At 43.8% G+C, this 15,136-nt stretch overlaps 5 protein-coding genes across 5 annotated transcripts; 3 read left to right on the top strand and 2 right to left on the bottom strand. All coding sequences in view use genetic code 12, as the record gives it.

Annotated features, from left to right (window-relative positions):
• Positions 1-1,374: 1,374 nt before the first annotated feature.
• On the top strand, positions 1,375-2,193 carry LODBEIA_P10540 (uncharacterized protein; the record flags this gene model as incomplete). Its single annotated transcript, XM_066970900.1, has 1 exon — positions 1,375-2,193. One exon carries the CDS (start codon positions 1,375-1,377, stop codon positions 2,191-2,193), a length of 819 nt encoding a protein of 272 aa, XP_066827992.1.
• Positions 2,194-4,614: 2,421 nt separating this feature from the next.
• LODBEIA_P10530 (uncharacterized protein) lies at positions 4,615-5,859 on the bottom strand (the record flags this gene model as incomplete). The annotated part of the gene is made up of 1 exon (XM_066970899.1): positions 4,615-5,859. One exon carries the CDS (start codon positions 5,857-5,859, stop codon positions 4,615-4,617), a length of 1,245 nt encoding a protein of 414 aa, XP_066827991.1.
• A 543-nt stretch (positions 5,860-6,402) lies between these two features.
• On the bottom strand, positions 6,403-7,719 carry LODBEIA_P10520 (uncharacterized protein; the record flags this gene model as incomplete). The annotated part of the gene is made up of 1 exon (XM_066970898.1): positions 6,403-7,719. One exon carries the CDS (start codon positions 7,717-7,719, stop codon positions 6,403-6,405), a length of 1,317 nt encoding a protein of 438 aa, XP_066827990.1.
• Positions 7,720-11,010: 3,291 nt separating this feature from the next.
• Positions 11,011-12,717, top strand: LODBEIA_P10510 (uncharacterized protein; the record flags this gene model as incomplete). The annotated part of the gene is made up of 1 exon (XM_066970897.1): positions 11,011-12,717. One exon carries the CDS (start codon positions 11,011-11,013, stop codon positions 12,715-12,717), a length of 1,707 nt encoding a protein of 568 aa, XP_066827989.1.
• A 504-nt stretch (positions 12,718-13,221) lies between these two features.
• LODBEIA_P10500 (uncharacterized protein) lies at positions 13,222-14,916 on the top strand (the record flags this gene model as incomplete). Its single annotated transcript, XM_066970896.1, has 1 exon — positions 13,222-14,916. The coding sequence occupies one exon, from the start codon at positions 13,222-13,224 to the stop codon at positions 14,914-14,916; it is 1,695 nt and encodes a 564-aa protein (XP_066827988.1).
• Positions 14,917-15,136: the final 220 nt, after the last annotated feature.

Here is a 15,136-nt window from a genome sequence, read left to right as displayed (position 1 = left end):
TGCCCAGGATAGGCAGTGGGTGTGGGTATAAGCTTGTTGTGGTTCTCGTTGCTGATACTTTGTGGGCTACAAGTTAAACTTTTAGGCGGTAATACCTTATGGGAGTAGCAGCTACCACCTGTGTCTCAATTGCCTAATTTTTATTTCTTGCGGGTTATTTTAAAGTAAAGTTGGCTAGCAGTTTGATCAACGCAAGAAAGATGAAAGAAAGGAGCGAAAATAAGTGTAGGTGAAGGTGAAGGTGCAGGTGATGAGCTGCGGTTAAAAGTATGTCTGGATGGTTAAAAGAGAGCATTGGTGTGTGTAAGTTTGGGTGTAGTTGCTCTCCGAGTCCCCCCCCCCCTCGCTGCTCACTATTGTTATCTCTCACTTATACTGCTACTGGCATACGGAAGTTCTGACATACTGGGTTACTGATACTGACTTCTGGATGCTCTCTCGCTTTTTGCTTTATTATCACATTTATATCAAACTCCACTTGTACTATTATTATCACCATCATCATTATTATTATTCCTGGCGTAATTGGAGTATCTATCTGCCCACGGGATACAAATCCAGTCAAAATCAATTTATTTCAATGCAGTTCATTTCTAACCACACACCGCGCAAAGGTGACGTCGGGGTGGTCTGACACTACGATACCAATTACATTTCAACGCTTCGGGCTTTGGTCTCTTAAAAACAAAGGACAGGCCTTGTTAAATAGGCTTCCTATGCCAACACAAACATCGAAGTTGGATGCAACTACTGCCTCCCCCCCTCCTCCTCGGTTACTCGTCTGTTCTACTTCTCTTGTTTTATGCAGACGCTCCAAGCGTACCCCTAAACACACAGACACCCATACATTCACACATACTGGTTAACGCTGTCTCAAATTGAGTCAGACTTCTCTCTCCCGTATAGTTGCTGGAATCTTAGTCTTTTCACAACTCGACTGCTCTCAATTTCAACTCTCCCACCACCACCAGTACTTACCACCTAAACAAACTAAACAAAAAAAAAATCAAAAAAAAAAAATAAATAAAAATAAAAATTAAAAAAAAAAAAAATTAGAATAAAACTAAACACACGTGAAATTTATTAAACTTAACACCCTTGTACCAACCCACTCACTCATTGAGTCAGTGAGTATAAATACCCCTTGAAAGTAGCAATAATTGCAATCGCTCCATTACCAATTTTCGCCTACTTTCCTTTCATAAAAAAAAAACAACCAGAAAAGTCTCATCCAACTTCGAGAACCAACTTTTATCCCCTAAACCCCCCCTCCCATTCAAAGTTTAATTTTTTTTCCTTGTAAAAAAAAAAAAAAAAAAAAACCCACATTTCGAGTTGTCTTTCAAACGCCATTCCCGGAGATTCAAACGCAAGATGTCCGAACAAGTTGATAAATTCACCAATGAAGCTCAAAAGGTTGCTGACAAGGTTAAGGAACATGTACCCACAACCTCGAAGAAATTTGACTCCAAGTCTTTGCAACACTTGAACTCGTACTCGTTGGTTAAGGAGGTTGAGAAGTTTACCTTGTCCTTCAGCTTGATCAATTCGTTCTACACTAGATTTTTTTTGCCCATCTACCAGTTTATCACCATTAACTTGTTGTCGGTGTCGCCCATTTACGATGTTGCTACCTTTTTTGACCAGTTCACCAATGGCTTGTTGAGCATATTTGACAAGTATGCCATTGACGCTCCCCTCGAGACTTTGGACACTGTCAACAAGAGCTATGTTACCCCCGTCAACAAGAAGATTATCGAGGTGAACAACCAGTACTTGGTCCCAGTCAAGATTGAAGCTGAAGACTCTGTCTTCCAAGTCTACTACACCGTCAAGAACATTCTCTTGAAGCTCAAGGACAATGCCTTTTCCAAATCGAATGAAATTCAAAAAAACTTGGTTGATACCTATAACAAGGAGTTGTCGTCTGCATCCCCAGACCAGACTGTTATCGGTAAGAACTTGCTCGCAAGCTACAACACCGGCTACAAGGCCTTTCAAACCATCAACGACGACTACCTCACCCCCTTGAAGAAGCAAACTGAGGATTTTGTTGCCAATGGCCAAAAAAAGGCTGAGTCGTTGCTCAACAATACCAAACAAAAGATTGAACCCAAATTGAATGAATACAATGAAAAAAAAGATGAATTGTTGAATGGTCAATCGGCCCCAGTGGTTTCAGCAAGCGCTTAAACTAAACAAGGTAAGAGGATGAAGAGAGAAGAGAGAAGAGAGAAGAGAGAAGAGAGAAGAGGGAAGAGGGAAAAGAGAGCGGAGTACTGTGAATGAGAGTGAGTGAGTGAGTGAGTAAGAACCGGTGAGGTGCTGGTGCTGTTATTGTCATTATTAATTAAGTACTGTTTATTGTGTTAATTGTCTGGGAAATTTTGTTACTTCGGTCGAGTTTTTTTTTTTTTTTTTAAAGTTTGATTTTGCAAAGTCATATAACATTCAACATTTTCATCATCAACATCAACGTCATTGTCATTGTCAACGTCATTGTCATTGTCATCGTCATCATCATCCACATCATCATCCACATCGTCATCACTATTCACATGGAGAGAGTTGAAAGCAAAAGAGAACGCGAAAAGGAAAAAAAAAAACGGTGGAAAACAATATACGCTGCTTTGTTACTGAATTATACGTGCGTGGGAGTGGGTATGTGTTTGTAAGTTTGCTGTTTTATCTTTGATTTCATACAATCTTTTTTACTTTTAAATACTACGTTATTACTGTTGTTACATTGACCTGTCTTGTTGTCCCCAGTTTCAGAATTCTCCCATTTGTTTTACTTGTGTGTGTGAGAAGTTGTGGTGGTTTGCTGTGATGCGCCATGGCTACATTACCTCCTGTTATCGGGGAGGAGCAATAGCAGTGATAGAGATAACAAATAACGCATGCTAACAGAATGACACATAACAACAACAAGTGCAACTTTAAAACAACGCCGCTGCAAATGGCAATTCCCAAGTAGTAGTAGTAGTAGTAGTAAAGCCAGGAGTCGACTCTTTTGTTATCTTTCGGGTGAATTTTCCACATCTTGGGCCACTTGCAGCAACCGACCAGTTGTCCCCCCCCTTGTTGTTCCCTTATATCAGAGTTATTGCTCAGCTGTTGTGCCCGTATGAATAGAGCCAAGTCGACACCGAAAGCAAAAAAATGAGTGTGGCAGGAATCCACCCGAATTCATCGTCAAATCAGCCTAAATCAGCCACAATAGCCGCATAACCACCAAAACAACCAAAAAAAAGTTCGCACCCATTACAATCCATGCCCACGCACGATGCAGAGCGTTATCTCTGCCCCAAGTGTGGTTTATTTTATTTTATATTTTATTTTTACCATAAAGAAGCACCACCAGCCTGGAGCTCGTGGTGTTTCCGGAAGAAAGAGAGGCAGCACGCAAGCGCCCAAGATTCATCAAAGCTTAAAAAGTGGGAGAGGATGGACCTGCTAGCAAGTCAAAACCCCGAATCTCTAAATTTGCTAGTTCGCAGCCATGACATGAGAGAGGTTTACTCGTCTTTTTGTCTTTTTATTTTTTTTATTTTTTTTTCCATTTCTGCTTGAACTGGCAACTCCATATGATGTAAACGTATCCCCGAATCCACAGGAGCCTAGAATTCAGAATCGCACCACCCCTCTTTTCTCCGTTTCCCCTGACTAACCGCCCATCCAAAGCCATCGAGGAGAGCAAAGTCAGCTCTCGCTCAGGCGAGAGGGGTGCAAAAACACAAGCCCACGCTGTCCTCGGGATCACTGGTTGTGTGACTCACTCACGCAAGAGTAGTAAAGTTGCTCTTCACCTCGTACCCTCTCCTCTCTCCTCAAAAAAGTTTCTGTTTCGCGTGGCGTAGTGGGGCTAGTTCTGGCTGATTCCAAGACTCGTTTCAGATCAGAGCGCGCGCTTCACATTTAGAAAGCACGGGGTATAGGGGACAGAGGGGAGTAGGAAAGAAGCACGGTTGATAAATATCTTCGGAGCAACTGAAAAAAGGAACGAGGACGTGCGTGCTTCGGGGTCTGCTTAGGGTTTATCTACAGAAAATTCCGGCGATGCTGTATTTTGTATATGGTATCTACCGATACACGGTGTTTCATACCTGTAGCGTTGAAAACAAGAAGGATTTACGCTGTTATCGAAAAAAGAAGAAAAAAGAACGCAATTATACGCCACGTTACTTGAGAGAAAAGGGGGGAGGAGGAGGAGGAGGGGAGGCACGCTTGACCTGTCTCCTAGCTTCAACGCCATAACTCTGACTCACTCTTTAGATGCAAACAGCTAACTGCCCCTTCATGGCTATCTTCTTCCACTCCCCTCCACCGTCACCTTGAGCAGCAAACTTAACCCTTTTCTCCGCGCCCCTCGATATAACCATCTCGTCCAGCAATTCGTTCCAGAAAAAAACAAAAACCTCCAATCAGTCAACTAGACTAGCCGAAAAAAAAAATCACCATATTGATCCTTTAGATTGCTTCAGTGTTCTTGTTCTACAGAGATACGAGCCGGGAATTTTCTTGTTTTTTTGTTTTTTTTATTTTTTACGGCTATCAACGCCAAAGATCGCCCAAGCAGGCCCTAGAGAAATTCCTCTCCCACTTCTCCAACAGTCATTTTGTAGTATTGAACGATTTTATATAGTCGATGCCGCCGACACACTGAGGCACCGTCAACTGCTTCAGCCCCACCACCTTCTCCAAGATCTCAATGCCCACATCCGTGGTACGCTGAATCGCATCATGCTCCAACATCAACCCTTGACCCCTGTGAGCACGCTTGAAATCGCGCACATCCTGCACGATATCGCTCTCCTTGCGCATATTCAGATGGTCCAACATCTTCCAGTCGAACGTATCAAAGTCCCATAACGTCGCTTGCATGCCAAACTGTCTCAAGATCGATCTTATCCGATTATCAATGCCGCCATACGGTGGTCGGAACCACTTGGGTAGATGATGCCCCGTGGCATTCATGGCCCAGATCAGCCATTCAATCTGCGCAATCACTTCCTGATTAGTCAATTGCGGTAAAAACTTGTGCGACCATGTATGCGAGCCCATGATGTGGCCGCGCTTCATGCTGTCGCGGTAGACGTCGGGGAACCGGATGATGTTAACGCCTAACGTGAACAACGTCGTCTTGGTCATCTTGCGGTCCATGGCATCGAGCAACTTGACCGTGTGCGGGCTGGGCCCATCGTCGAACGTCTGCGAGAGTTGCGGACACGTATAAACGTCGTCAAACTCGACGCAGTTGAAACAGTCAAACGAGCACGCGTGCGGCGAGCGCAACATCTGATTTGTGCATTGCGCTTGTTGATGTTGCGGGATGTCGATTATGCGGTTGAAGTTTATAAAGTCGAGCGGGATATAGGGTGGGTCCAAGCCGGGCCATTCGCGTAGACCGGTGAAGTCGGTGAGCCATTGCGGGAAGGGCAATCGGGGCGGGTGCAGCATGGGTGATGGGGGGATTTCGTTTTGGAGCGGGGACGACACGGGGATCGTCGAGCTGGATTGTTCGAAAATGGGCGTGGGGCCGAAGTGTCTCTCCTTCTTGTTGAGTTTGGACTTGGTGGCGCCACCAACAAAAGCGGCAGCGGCGTTTTTATCATTGTCGATGGTGAGTGATCCCGAGCCAAGTGGTCTACCTTTTCTCCTATTGCTGGCGCCTTGGCTTTGCTGCTGGTTCTTTTTCTCCTGTAGCGGTGCATGTTTCGGGAAGAACAGGTCAAAGAACTTTGGCGAAAAAGTCGAGATCAACTTGGCGCCCAAGTTTTTAGCCGTTTGATCGTTGGATATGGACGCACCAATGATGAGAGAAATGTAGAAGGTTATCGTGATTAGTTGCCGGTGCATGGTGGTTTCCAGTCTCGTTGCATCAGAGATGAATAAAAAATCAAAAAGACAACAAAGAAAAGGCCGGTGTGGTTTTATTTTGAGGTTGGTGGAAAGAAAAGAGTTGTTACCACCACGATAGCAGCGCCTATGAGCTTTCATCAAAGACATCTTGATATGTTTCCAGATCTGAGCGTATTTTATTTTTCTTTATTCTATTTTTTTTTTTTTGCAGCCATAGAATGCTGACATGATGAAAGTGACACAAACTCGAGCCTGCCCTGTAGAGAAAGCTCTCTCAGCACATCTTCGCAAGGTCCATGACACCCGCTTATCTTGAAGGTTTTTTGGATGGAGAGAGTTGGAGCTGTTCAGCACCACGAGGGTAACAGAGTTACATCTCTAGCCCAATTTTTTCAAAATCCGATGATCCGCGCCTATGATTTGTAAATACTTTAGCGCCGGTTGTTCCCAGTGCAACCAGTTTGTCTTGTTTACTCCTAAAAGCTTTATACATTCCAACTACTCTCTACAGCCAACACAACAACTCTCTACTTTAACCAATCATTTTTTCTTCCGTCTCTTGATCAAGCCCGTCAAGTCATTCGCAACAGGCGCAACCCGCTTCCTTTCACCACCAGAATCGTTGCCTCCTCTTTTCTCCAGATTGTCCATGTCGCACCTTCCAATAACCTCAGCATACTCGAAATCAACACCACAACGCTTAAAGAGCTCGGCAATAGCAACACCGACAAGATGCCGCACATCGACAACAACGTCGAAATTAACCAGTTTGATCAAGTCGAGAAACATCTTGTACTGTCTCAAACTCACCACTGCTGCCGCCGCCGCCGCCGCCAGCAGCAGCGGCACTGCCTGTTCAATTCCATCAACGGCACACCCAATCAATCCCACACAGTCACCACGTCGGAACTCCAGCCTATACCCCAACTCCCCGTAAAACTCTTGCGTACTCACCCTCTGCCATCGATGCTCCACGATCAAATGTTCCAAGAACCGGCCTTTTGGATCATCAGGGAACACGGGCACATTAAACACGGCAACAGCCGAATCCAGCTCCAGCTCCAAGTCCAGGAGCAGCTCAAATATCCAGCCCTGAGTCCATCCTTGGCGTAAGAATTTCCGCGTCGCTAGCTCGTCTGAACCCGGAATGATCAATTTTCGACGCGGCCACGTTTGAGTTAGTTTATCTACTATCTTAACCCACCATTGCAATAGAGCTTGTCCCGTGATTAGATGTTTGAGTTTGTTCCGCGATGAATTGGGGTATAAATACTGCGGTGCTGTTTTGGTGAATAGACATAGGCGTAGATTGAGCCTGCTTGGTAATTTGCGTTGGTTCCGCTTTTGGGTTTTGAGTTGTGGGTTAATGAGGCTATAGTGGGGTAGTCTGTAGAAATGCGAGGGATCACGTTTGAGCTTAGCTTGAAGCTTGTGGATCAAAGCTATCGTGCCGTTTGTCTCGCAACTTTCCTGGTTCGGTTGCTGTTTCCTCTCGCGGATCTCATACTTGCTGATATCGAAGTCCATCACATACCGCAAGAACACCTCGGCCACGCGTGCCACTTTGAATGGCAACTTGGCCAATCCCGTAGTATCGCACTTGGCAACAAAGATGAATTGATCGACGTGGCTGTGGTAGATTTGCAAATAGGTATACACTTCCACCCCCAACAAGATCACCATGTCAGCCTGGATCAAGTTGAAGAAATGGCGGATTTTGACCGTCTCGGGCCTGTTGCTGGCGTTGCTTTTCAAATTTATCGGCGACTTGACATAAACGGGTCTCGATTGGACGTAGGCATATTTGAAATGCGAGTTTCGTGGTAGGACATCTGATAATTTGGAGGATAGAGACATTCCACTGCTCATTGGTGGGGATATAGGTGAGAGTGCTGAGAAAAATCGCTGCTGATTTCAATGTCCCGGGAGGAAATCAAAACGAGAATCCTTGACGCGTCGCATGATTGGCACAGTCTCCAACGACGACGACGCGGCGTGAAAAACACCCGCTCATGGTCACTGGTGGTGTACAACCTAGTCCGTTGTAGATGCCATTAATGACTAAAGTGGAACCTAGGCGTGGTATAACAAGAGCCTCGGAACGCGTTGCCCTGCGAGAAGGATTAAAAAAAAAAAAACCCATCTAGGCAAAGTCTAGGTTCATCACTACACTATGTTTAGATGTCGATAACAAAGGGGAACTTTCCATCGTTTACGGTTTATCTAACCCATTCCAGGGTCAAATCTGTTCCGAGGCAATTGTAGCAAATAGTGGACTCCCGGCTTCAGCCGCATTGAAGCGTTTTTCCGATTTATAAATAGACAAGTACATGATGGCGGTTGAAAACAGGTGTTTTCGGAGAAATAGGCTTCAGAAATTTTGGCCGATGAGGTTATAATTGAAAGACAAGTTTGGAACAAACAAAAGCAGTTAACATGGATGATCAAACTTTATTTTATTCAGTTCTGAAACTGGATCCTTTGAGGGCCTGGTACCCTGTTGACAACAAGTTTGCAAGTTGATGCAAATTTTCGGGAACCGGCACTGCCTGAAATATAGTACTGAAAAAGACGATATGTGTTTTTTCAGGTAATCTTCCACCACCCACGGAAAGGGACGATTCCAGAGAGTCAGGTAGAACGGTGTGAACCACAACAGGTAAGCTTTTAACTTTCCTAACCTCAAACGTTTTGCAATCGAAATCCACTTCTTATCTCTCACAAATAAACAAATGTCCCAACTAGATTCAACTTGATGTGGAAATGGGGCATCATTTACGATCTACATGACTCTCATAACTCACATAACCTACATAACTCGCCTAATAATAAATCGGAGGGTTTTAGGCTTTAATACCTTCGCTGCGAATGAAAACTAAAAATCATATAATATTCCTTATCAATCGAGAATTAAGGGTGGGGAATGGGAGATTTAACGGACACAGCCGTTGAGGAGTCACTTTCCACACACACGAGCGGAGATAACGTTGGAGAGATCATCAAGTGGACTGTTTTTTTTTGTTTTGTTTCATTTTGACAGCCAGTGGTGGCATGGGGATTGCATGGGGATTCATAACCCGCAATCTCCGCTTCGTTTGGTGGCTGGGGATGTAGACCGTGCATACAATGTGGAGAAGCGAGGGGGGAGGTTTTCGCTCCGCATGCAACGTGACTCCCTTTCGATGTCTGGCTTGTCTCAAACCTACTATTTGCACCAAAACAGAGTACGAACGAATAGGACATGGCGCATGAATACCTTTATAAAAAGGCAGCGAACTGGCAAAGTGGAGTAGGTGGCCGGGACTGTGTGGAAAGTTGCTTGCTGCCGCCTCGCTATTCCAGTTCAGTGGCCGGGAGAGGGGCACTGGCAAATGGAAATAAGAGATAGAGAGAGAGTGTGTGTGTGGGAAACGTTTTCAGCAATGTCATCCTTATCTATCTTTGTCAAGACAAGACAAGCTAGCTAAACTACGCTAACTCCATCGTCTTGCATTGCAGACGTCTCAAAGTGTTGGTGGGATCGTCCCGTCTCGGCAATTGTTATCCCTTTTGGTGGCCACCCCCGGGGTCGTGCATGTGTGCTAACTCCTGCTTTCCCTGCTACCCCCTGAACCAAAGCTAAAAGGTTAAAAAAAGCTCAAACTAAACACCACAGGGTTTTTCAAAAGAAAGAAAACTACTCTCGAGGGCTGGATATTAGATGATGGCGTTGATCCTGGCGGAGATTGGGACGGTGAGAGGTGAAAATTGGCTATTTTTGCAGTCCTGCTTTCGTCGAAATTTCGATTGGAAATAAACACACAGGGACGACCAGTGAAAGTGAGAGTGGTTAAACTGTTTTTCTTTTTTTTTTTTTTTTTTTTTTTTTTTTTAATAGTTGGCTACTGATATGGTAATTAAAGCTGCTCGATCTAGCTTTAGGAGCAAGTTCTAGCCCAGTGCCAGTCCCTAGTCCCAAAACACAAGGGCGAAAGGAGGGGGGCGCGAAGAATAAGATTCTCGTGTTCAATCTGGAATCCGTCAATGCCAGCCTTTATTCTTATTCTCTCTATTATGTGTAGAACGGTTATTTCTTGACGGGCAAAGGACACTGATAGAAAAACCAAAAGCGACTAAACAAAGTGTGCGCTTACTTGCTTTCGCAATAGATGTTCAGCTACAGGATGGACAAAAAATCCTTTGGAGACGAGTGTTTGGTTCGACTTTTTTTTTCTTTTTTTGTTTTGTTTTTCACTTTTGACAACTGGAGTGATCACTGTGGGTCATCAATTGTCTTGGGGATTGTTGGTGTTGTCAGGCTGATCATGGGAGTGATGTTGCCCAACCCCGAAGACCAAGCTAGATTCAACCAGGTTCAGGAAAACATGGTTGTTCTAAAGCTCAAGACCATTTGGTACCACTACTACTACTACTACTACTACTACTACTACTACTAGCAAGCTGGTTCGAGAGGCGACGGCGTTAAACCCTTTGGATGTCGCCCAGTCGAGAGTCTCCCCCACCGCCAAACGTGCCCCCTCCCCTCTCCCGTCTTTATCCCCGCCTTTCACCAAAACTGTATTATGTGTGAAGTCGTGCACACCTGTTCCAAAAATAAAACAAAAAGCAGCGCCAGGGTGCACTACTTATTACCCGATTAAGAACTGGTTCGGAGTCAATATGGTGTCTTAACTCCACATGTTGCATTTACTCCTTTGGTAGCGTGGAGCTTAACTTCACTACTGCCGCCGCCAACAACCACCACTGCCACCACCACCACCACAACTACCACTGCTCAGCGGGACTGCTACTAGTGAGCAGCTCGATGGGGTTAACTGCCTGGCAAATTATATACAACAGCAACAGCAGCACCGACCGTCTCTCTCTTTCGCCCTGTTTTATTTTTTTCATTCTGCTGTTAATTAACGTAAATTAGATTTAAATTTGGTGGTGGTGTGTAGCGAGCGTTTTTGTAGAGAGTGTTCAGTGGTGGACAAGTTGATATATTATAGTAGTATTTGCCATTTAGAATTTTTTCTTTTTTATACACCACACCAACCACCTCCACCAGAAGTAACCACACCAACCAACCCCCAGACGCCAGACACCAGGACCAGCAGTTAGAAGCACGAGACAGAACAGCCACTCGACCAGCAGCAAGCAGCAAAGATGACGATGCCGGATTCTCCCAACAATGACGGATTTGATAATCTCTTGGACATGATTTTTTCCGCTGATATGGACTTTGAACAGGCCTTTTCCATGTATAACAATTTACAGGAAAAGAATGCCATTGGCTCTTTTGAAGAATTGGGCAAGGTCCAGCTACTCAACTCGCAGTATACAAGCAATCTACCCTCCTCGATTGACGCTGGTTCCCATCCGCAACAAGATCATCACCAGAAACACCAGCAACAGCCCGCCAGCAGCCGCCAGTATAACCCCATACACCATGACGAATTTGCCCACTCAAGACAGCAAATACTCAATGGCGGCAGTATTGCCAACCAGCAGCAAGAACAAAAGGTCAATTTCAATCTTGAACAGAACCAGGACGTTATGGACGAGGACATTGACGACTACGACCAGTTTTTCACCCATACAGAGTCAAACGCATTTGAACGGTTTTTAGACAATTTGGCCAACCCCAATTCTTCGGGCGACCCATTGCAATTTTATAACCACCAAAACTCGCCTTCCAACCCAAACAACAACAACAACAACAACAACAACAACAAGAAGAACAGCAATATATCTAGAGAATTAGATCTAGACTTCAACTTTGAAATGCACACCATGAAGGTTCCTGCTCATTTGAGAAACAAAAACAGCCCCAATGGCGGATTACTATCCCCTAGACACATGTTGATTCAAGACCACCAACAGCATCCACAATTCATCGAACAACAACAACAACGGGAACGCGAACGTGAACTTGAGCGCGAACACCAGTTTCGCTTACCAATGTCACAGTTGCCCATGGTTCCACCACCGGCACAAGCAATACCGCCTCAAAATATGATCCCTCGTTTAGAAAGTCAATATCATCCTCACCAAATACCTCCACAACAGCAGCAGCAGCTAGCAACATCTATAAATACGCAAAAATTGCATCCACAATCACTTCCGTCTCCGCCAACTGCCGGTGACTATAGCCATAACCACATCAATGTGACTTTAAAACGCGAATTGACGGAAGCTTTTGCACCTTCGTCGTCATTGGATACCAAACCTATTAAAACAACCAATATCAAAACCACAAACGCTTTTAAAAACTCAAACATCAAGCTGGATACCAGAGCTACAACAAGTATGACTTCAGCCAATTCTGCAATTTCGTCATCGTCAGCATCTACATCTGCATCTGCTGGCTCGAAAACTCTCATTACCCCTCCAACGTCGGGCGACGAAAGCAAGAAACGCCAAAGCGATGAGGAAGATGAAGATGAAGAAAGCGATGAAGAAAACTCTACTACTTTGGTCAAGACAGAATCAACTTGCTCAAACTCTTCCACTTCTTCAACTTCTTCTACTTTAACGCCAGGTGCAGACGAACCCATGAAAAAGAGAAGAAGATCATCCAACAAGCCATTGCTTTCACTAGAACAAAAGAGACTCAATCATTCCTTTTCCGAACAGAAAAGACGCCAGTTGTGTAAATTGGCTTACCAAAGATGTCTAGAACAAATCATTGATTTGGAAGCTTTTGCTAAACTTCCCGAATTGAATGAAGCCGAACGCAAGTCTAAAAGAGCCAGAATTAATAAGGAAGGTTTGCCAAATTTATCAAAACATGGTGCCTTAATGAGGATAAGTAACGAGATGGAATTGATCATTGGATTGAACAATCGGTTAAAAAATCTCCTCAACTTGTGAAAAAAGCACCCCCAATTATCATTGCATTTAATCTAGAAATATTTATACTGGGATGGATCTCCAGTCTCTTCAATTCATTCTAAATCAAAAAAAAAGAGATAAGAAGTCTGGGACGCAAGTCTCCAGCATGTTATTTATTAAAAACTCAAAAAATTGTTTCTATTCTACTGTTTATTGTTATTACTACTACGATTACTACAATTACTACAGTTACTACAGTTACTACAGTTAATACTACTACTGTTACTTTTAATACTGTCACTAGGTGGTTTACTTTAAGTGATTTTGGTTCTTCTATAAGAAATGAATGTTTATGTGAACTCTTGTCGTACTCTAACCCTCCTCCCTCGTGTTCTGTCCCCGTTGGCTCGGATTTTTTTTTCACGCGTTCAAACAACTTCGAGTTTTTTGAATTTGAATTGGAAATTTATTGAATGGTTGTAAAGTTTTCAACAATACTTTTGCTGCTACTACTACGACTGCCCCGAAAAGAAACCTTCATAGATGACCCCGAGACAAAACTCAGAGGCAGCAGCTGTGGTCGACTCTCGATTTTCAGTCGAAAATCTCCCCTTTGGCTCGAAAGAACAGAAGCAAGCATTGGCTAAACTCGCATCACTACCTCCTCTACTTCACAATCAACAACCGGAGCAACACTATGCTGAAACGATATCGGAACTAAGAAACTCGTATCCCTATATATTTGTGGTCAATTGGCTCTACAACTATCGAGGGTTTTTGAAATTACTGAGCGATCCATTCGATGTTGACATTTTCGAGTTGGAATTGTTAAACTATTTTCCTCAATATGACGATGCTACAGACCATGTGAAACCGGGTGGTCATTTGTTTATCAATAGATTAAAGTTGGCCTTGATGACGGCAGTCCAGAATAGCAAAAGCTCGCTGATCAACAATTTCGAAGCCATCTTTCGATTATGGTTCGGAATCGATACTCCACTAGGTGGAATCGCACGAGCTGAAGACGGAGCTGAAAATGACGACGAAGGAGGAGGATTAGAACCAACTGCAGTGGATTTGAAAATAGACTACAATGAAAACGAAAACTTGCCCAAATTCGACTATTTGCTAATCAAGGACAAATTCGAAATCCTTTACATTCTCATTTCGTATGTGGCCAAGTCGAGAAGATTCAGAGAATGGGTAAGCAAATTGACTCCGCAACCTGAGGCCTCGAGAATCGATCCCAGTTTCACTATTGCCCCGCTGAAGTCAACAAGAACAGAATATTTTTTACTTTTTGAAGACTCTAGACTTTATTCAAGGACAATTACGTTTAACCCTTTGGTAATAGCGAAAAAGCGGAAACTTGCCCCAACAAACCCACAAGATCACTACAAGCCAAGTGCATTTGACATTAGTGACAAGATTACATTCCAACTACAGTATAAAAACATTTTTGAGTTTGCCAGTTATCTCGATACCATCAAAACGCATTCACAATTGAAACAACTCTATTCCAAGCTTACAAAACCAGCAATCATAGCGGCCATGTTCGACTCTGAGCTTAAAAAGCGGAGATTCATCTTAAGCAAGAAAAAAGAAGCACAGCTCGCGGGTCTTTTAGCAGTCCGCAAACGTTCATCAAGAATCGAAGCCCGTGAGCGGCAACGCACTGAAGAAGAAGCCAAGCAACGCGAATTGGAACAAGAGGAATTGAAACTTGCAGCTCAGCAAAGATTCGAACGGAGACAAAAGTTGAAACAGCGTGATCTCGATGTGCTAAGTGGATCATCACTGAATATGACGCGCGATGAAAGGTTAAGGAGGAGAAACGAGATTTTGTATAATCAACAGAGCTCAACTCCAACTCCCATGCCTGAATCGGTAGAACATGAGAACGAAGATGATGAATATGACTCGGCTGCTACTAATGGCGAATCGGAGATCAAATATGAACGTAATGGCGAAACTATAGACATTTCTTCAGACGATGACAAAGAGGAAGAAGAAGATGACAATGACAATGAGAAAGCTGTGGGGTACGGAGTTGTCAAACAGAATCAAGACCAAATTGTGACGGAGTTTCAAGGTGAAGAAAATGATCTCAAGGTGCTGCCTGCTGCTCCGGGAGAACCGGCGATCGTGAACATGGTTGAACCAGATCAGGTGAAACTAACCGAGTTTGCCGACACGAAAGTGGCAGAAATCAAACCTGAAGATAATCATTCAGAGTAAAAGAAAAAACAAAAACAAAAAGCTAAAGCTAGCATTTATAAATTGTACAATTATTTTCACCAGCTATATTGCTCGCTCGCTCGATATCTCCCTCTTCCTTGTCCCTCTCCTCTCCCTTTCCCCCCTCGCTCGCTCTTCTACTACGAAAACTTCCTACCCTTTAAATTACAAGTGCAAATAATATTAAATGCTATAACCTCTTTTCGAAATTTTCATTTAT

This window comes from Lodderomyces beijingensis (genome assembly GCF_963989305.1).
Source record: "Lodderomyces beijingensis strain CBS 14171 genome assembly, chromosome: 1".
NCBI classification, from domain to species: domain Eukaryota; kingdom Fungi; phylum Ascomycota; class Pichiomycetes; order Serinales; family Debaryomycetaceae; genus Lodderomyces; species Lodderomyces beijingensis.
Note: the sequence above shows the minus strand (reverse complement) of the source record. Positions and strands in the feature narration are given on the sequence as shown.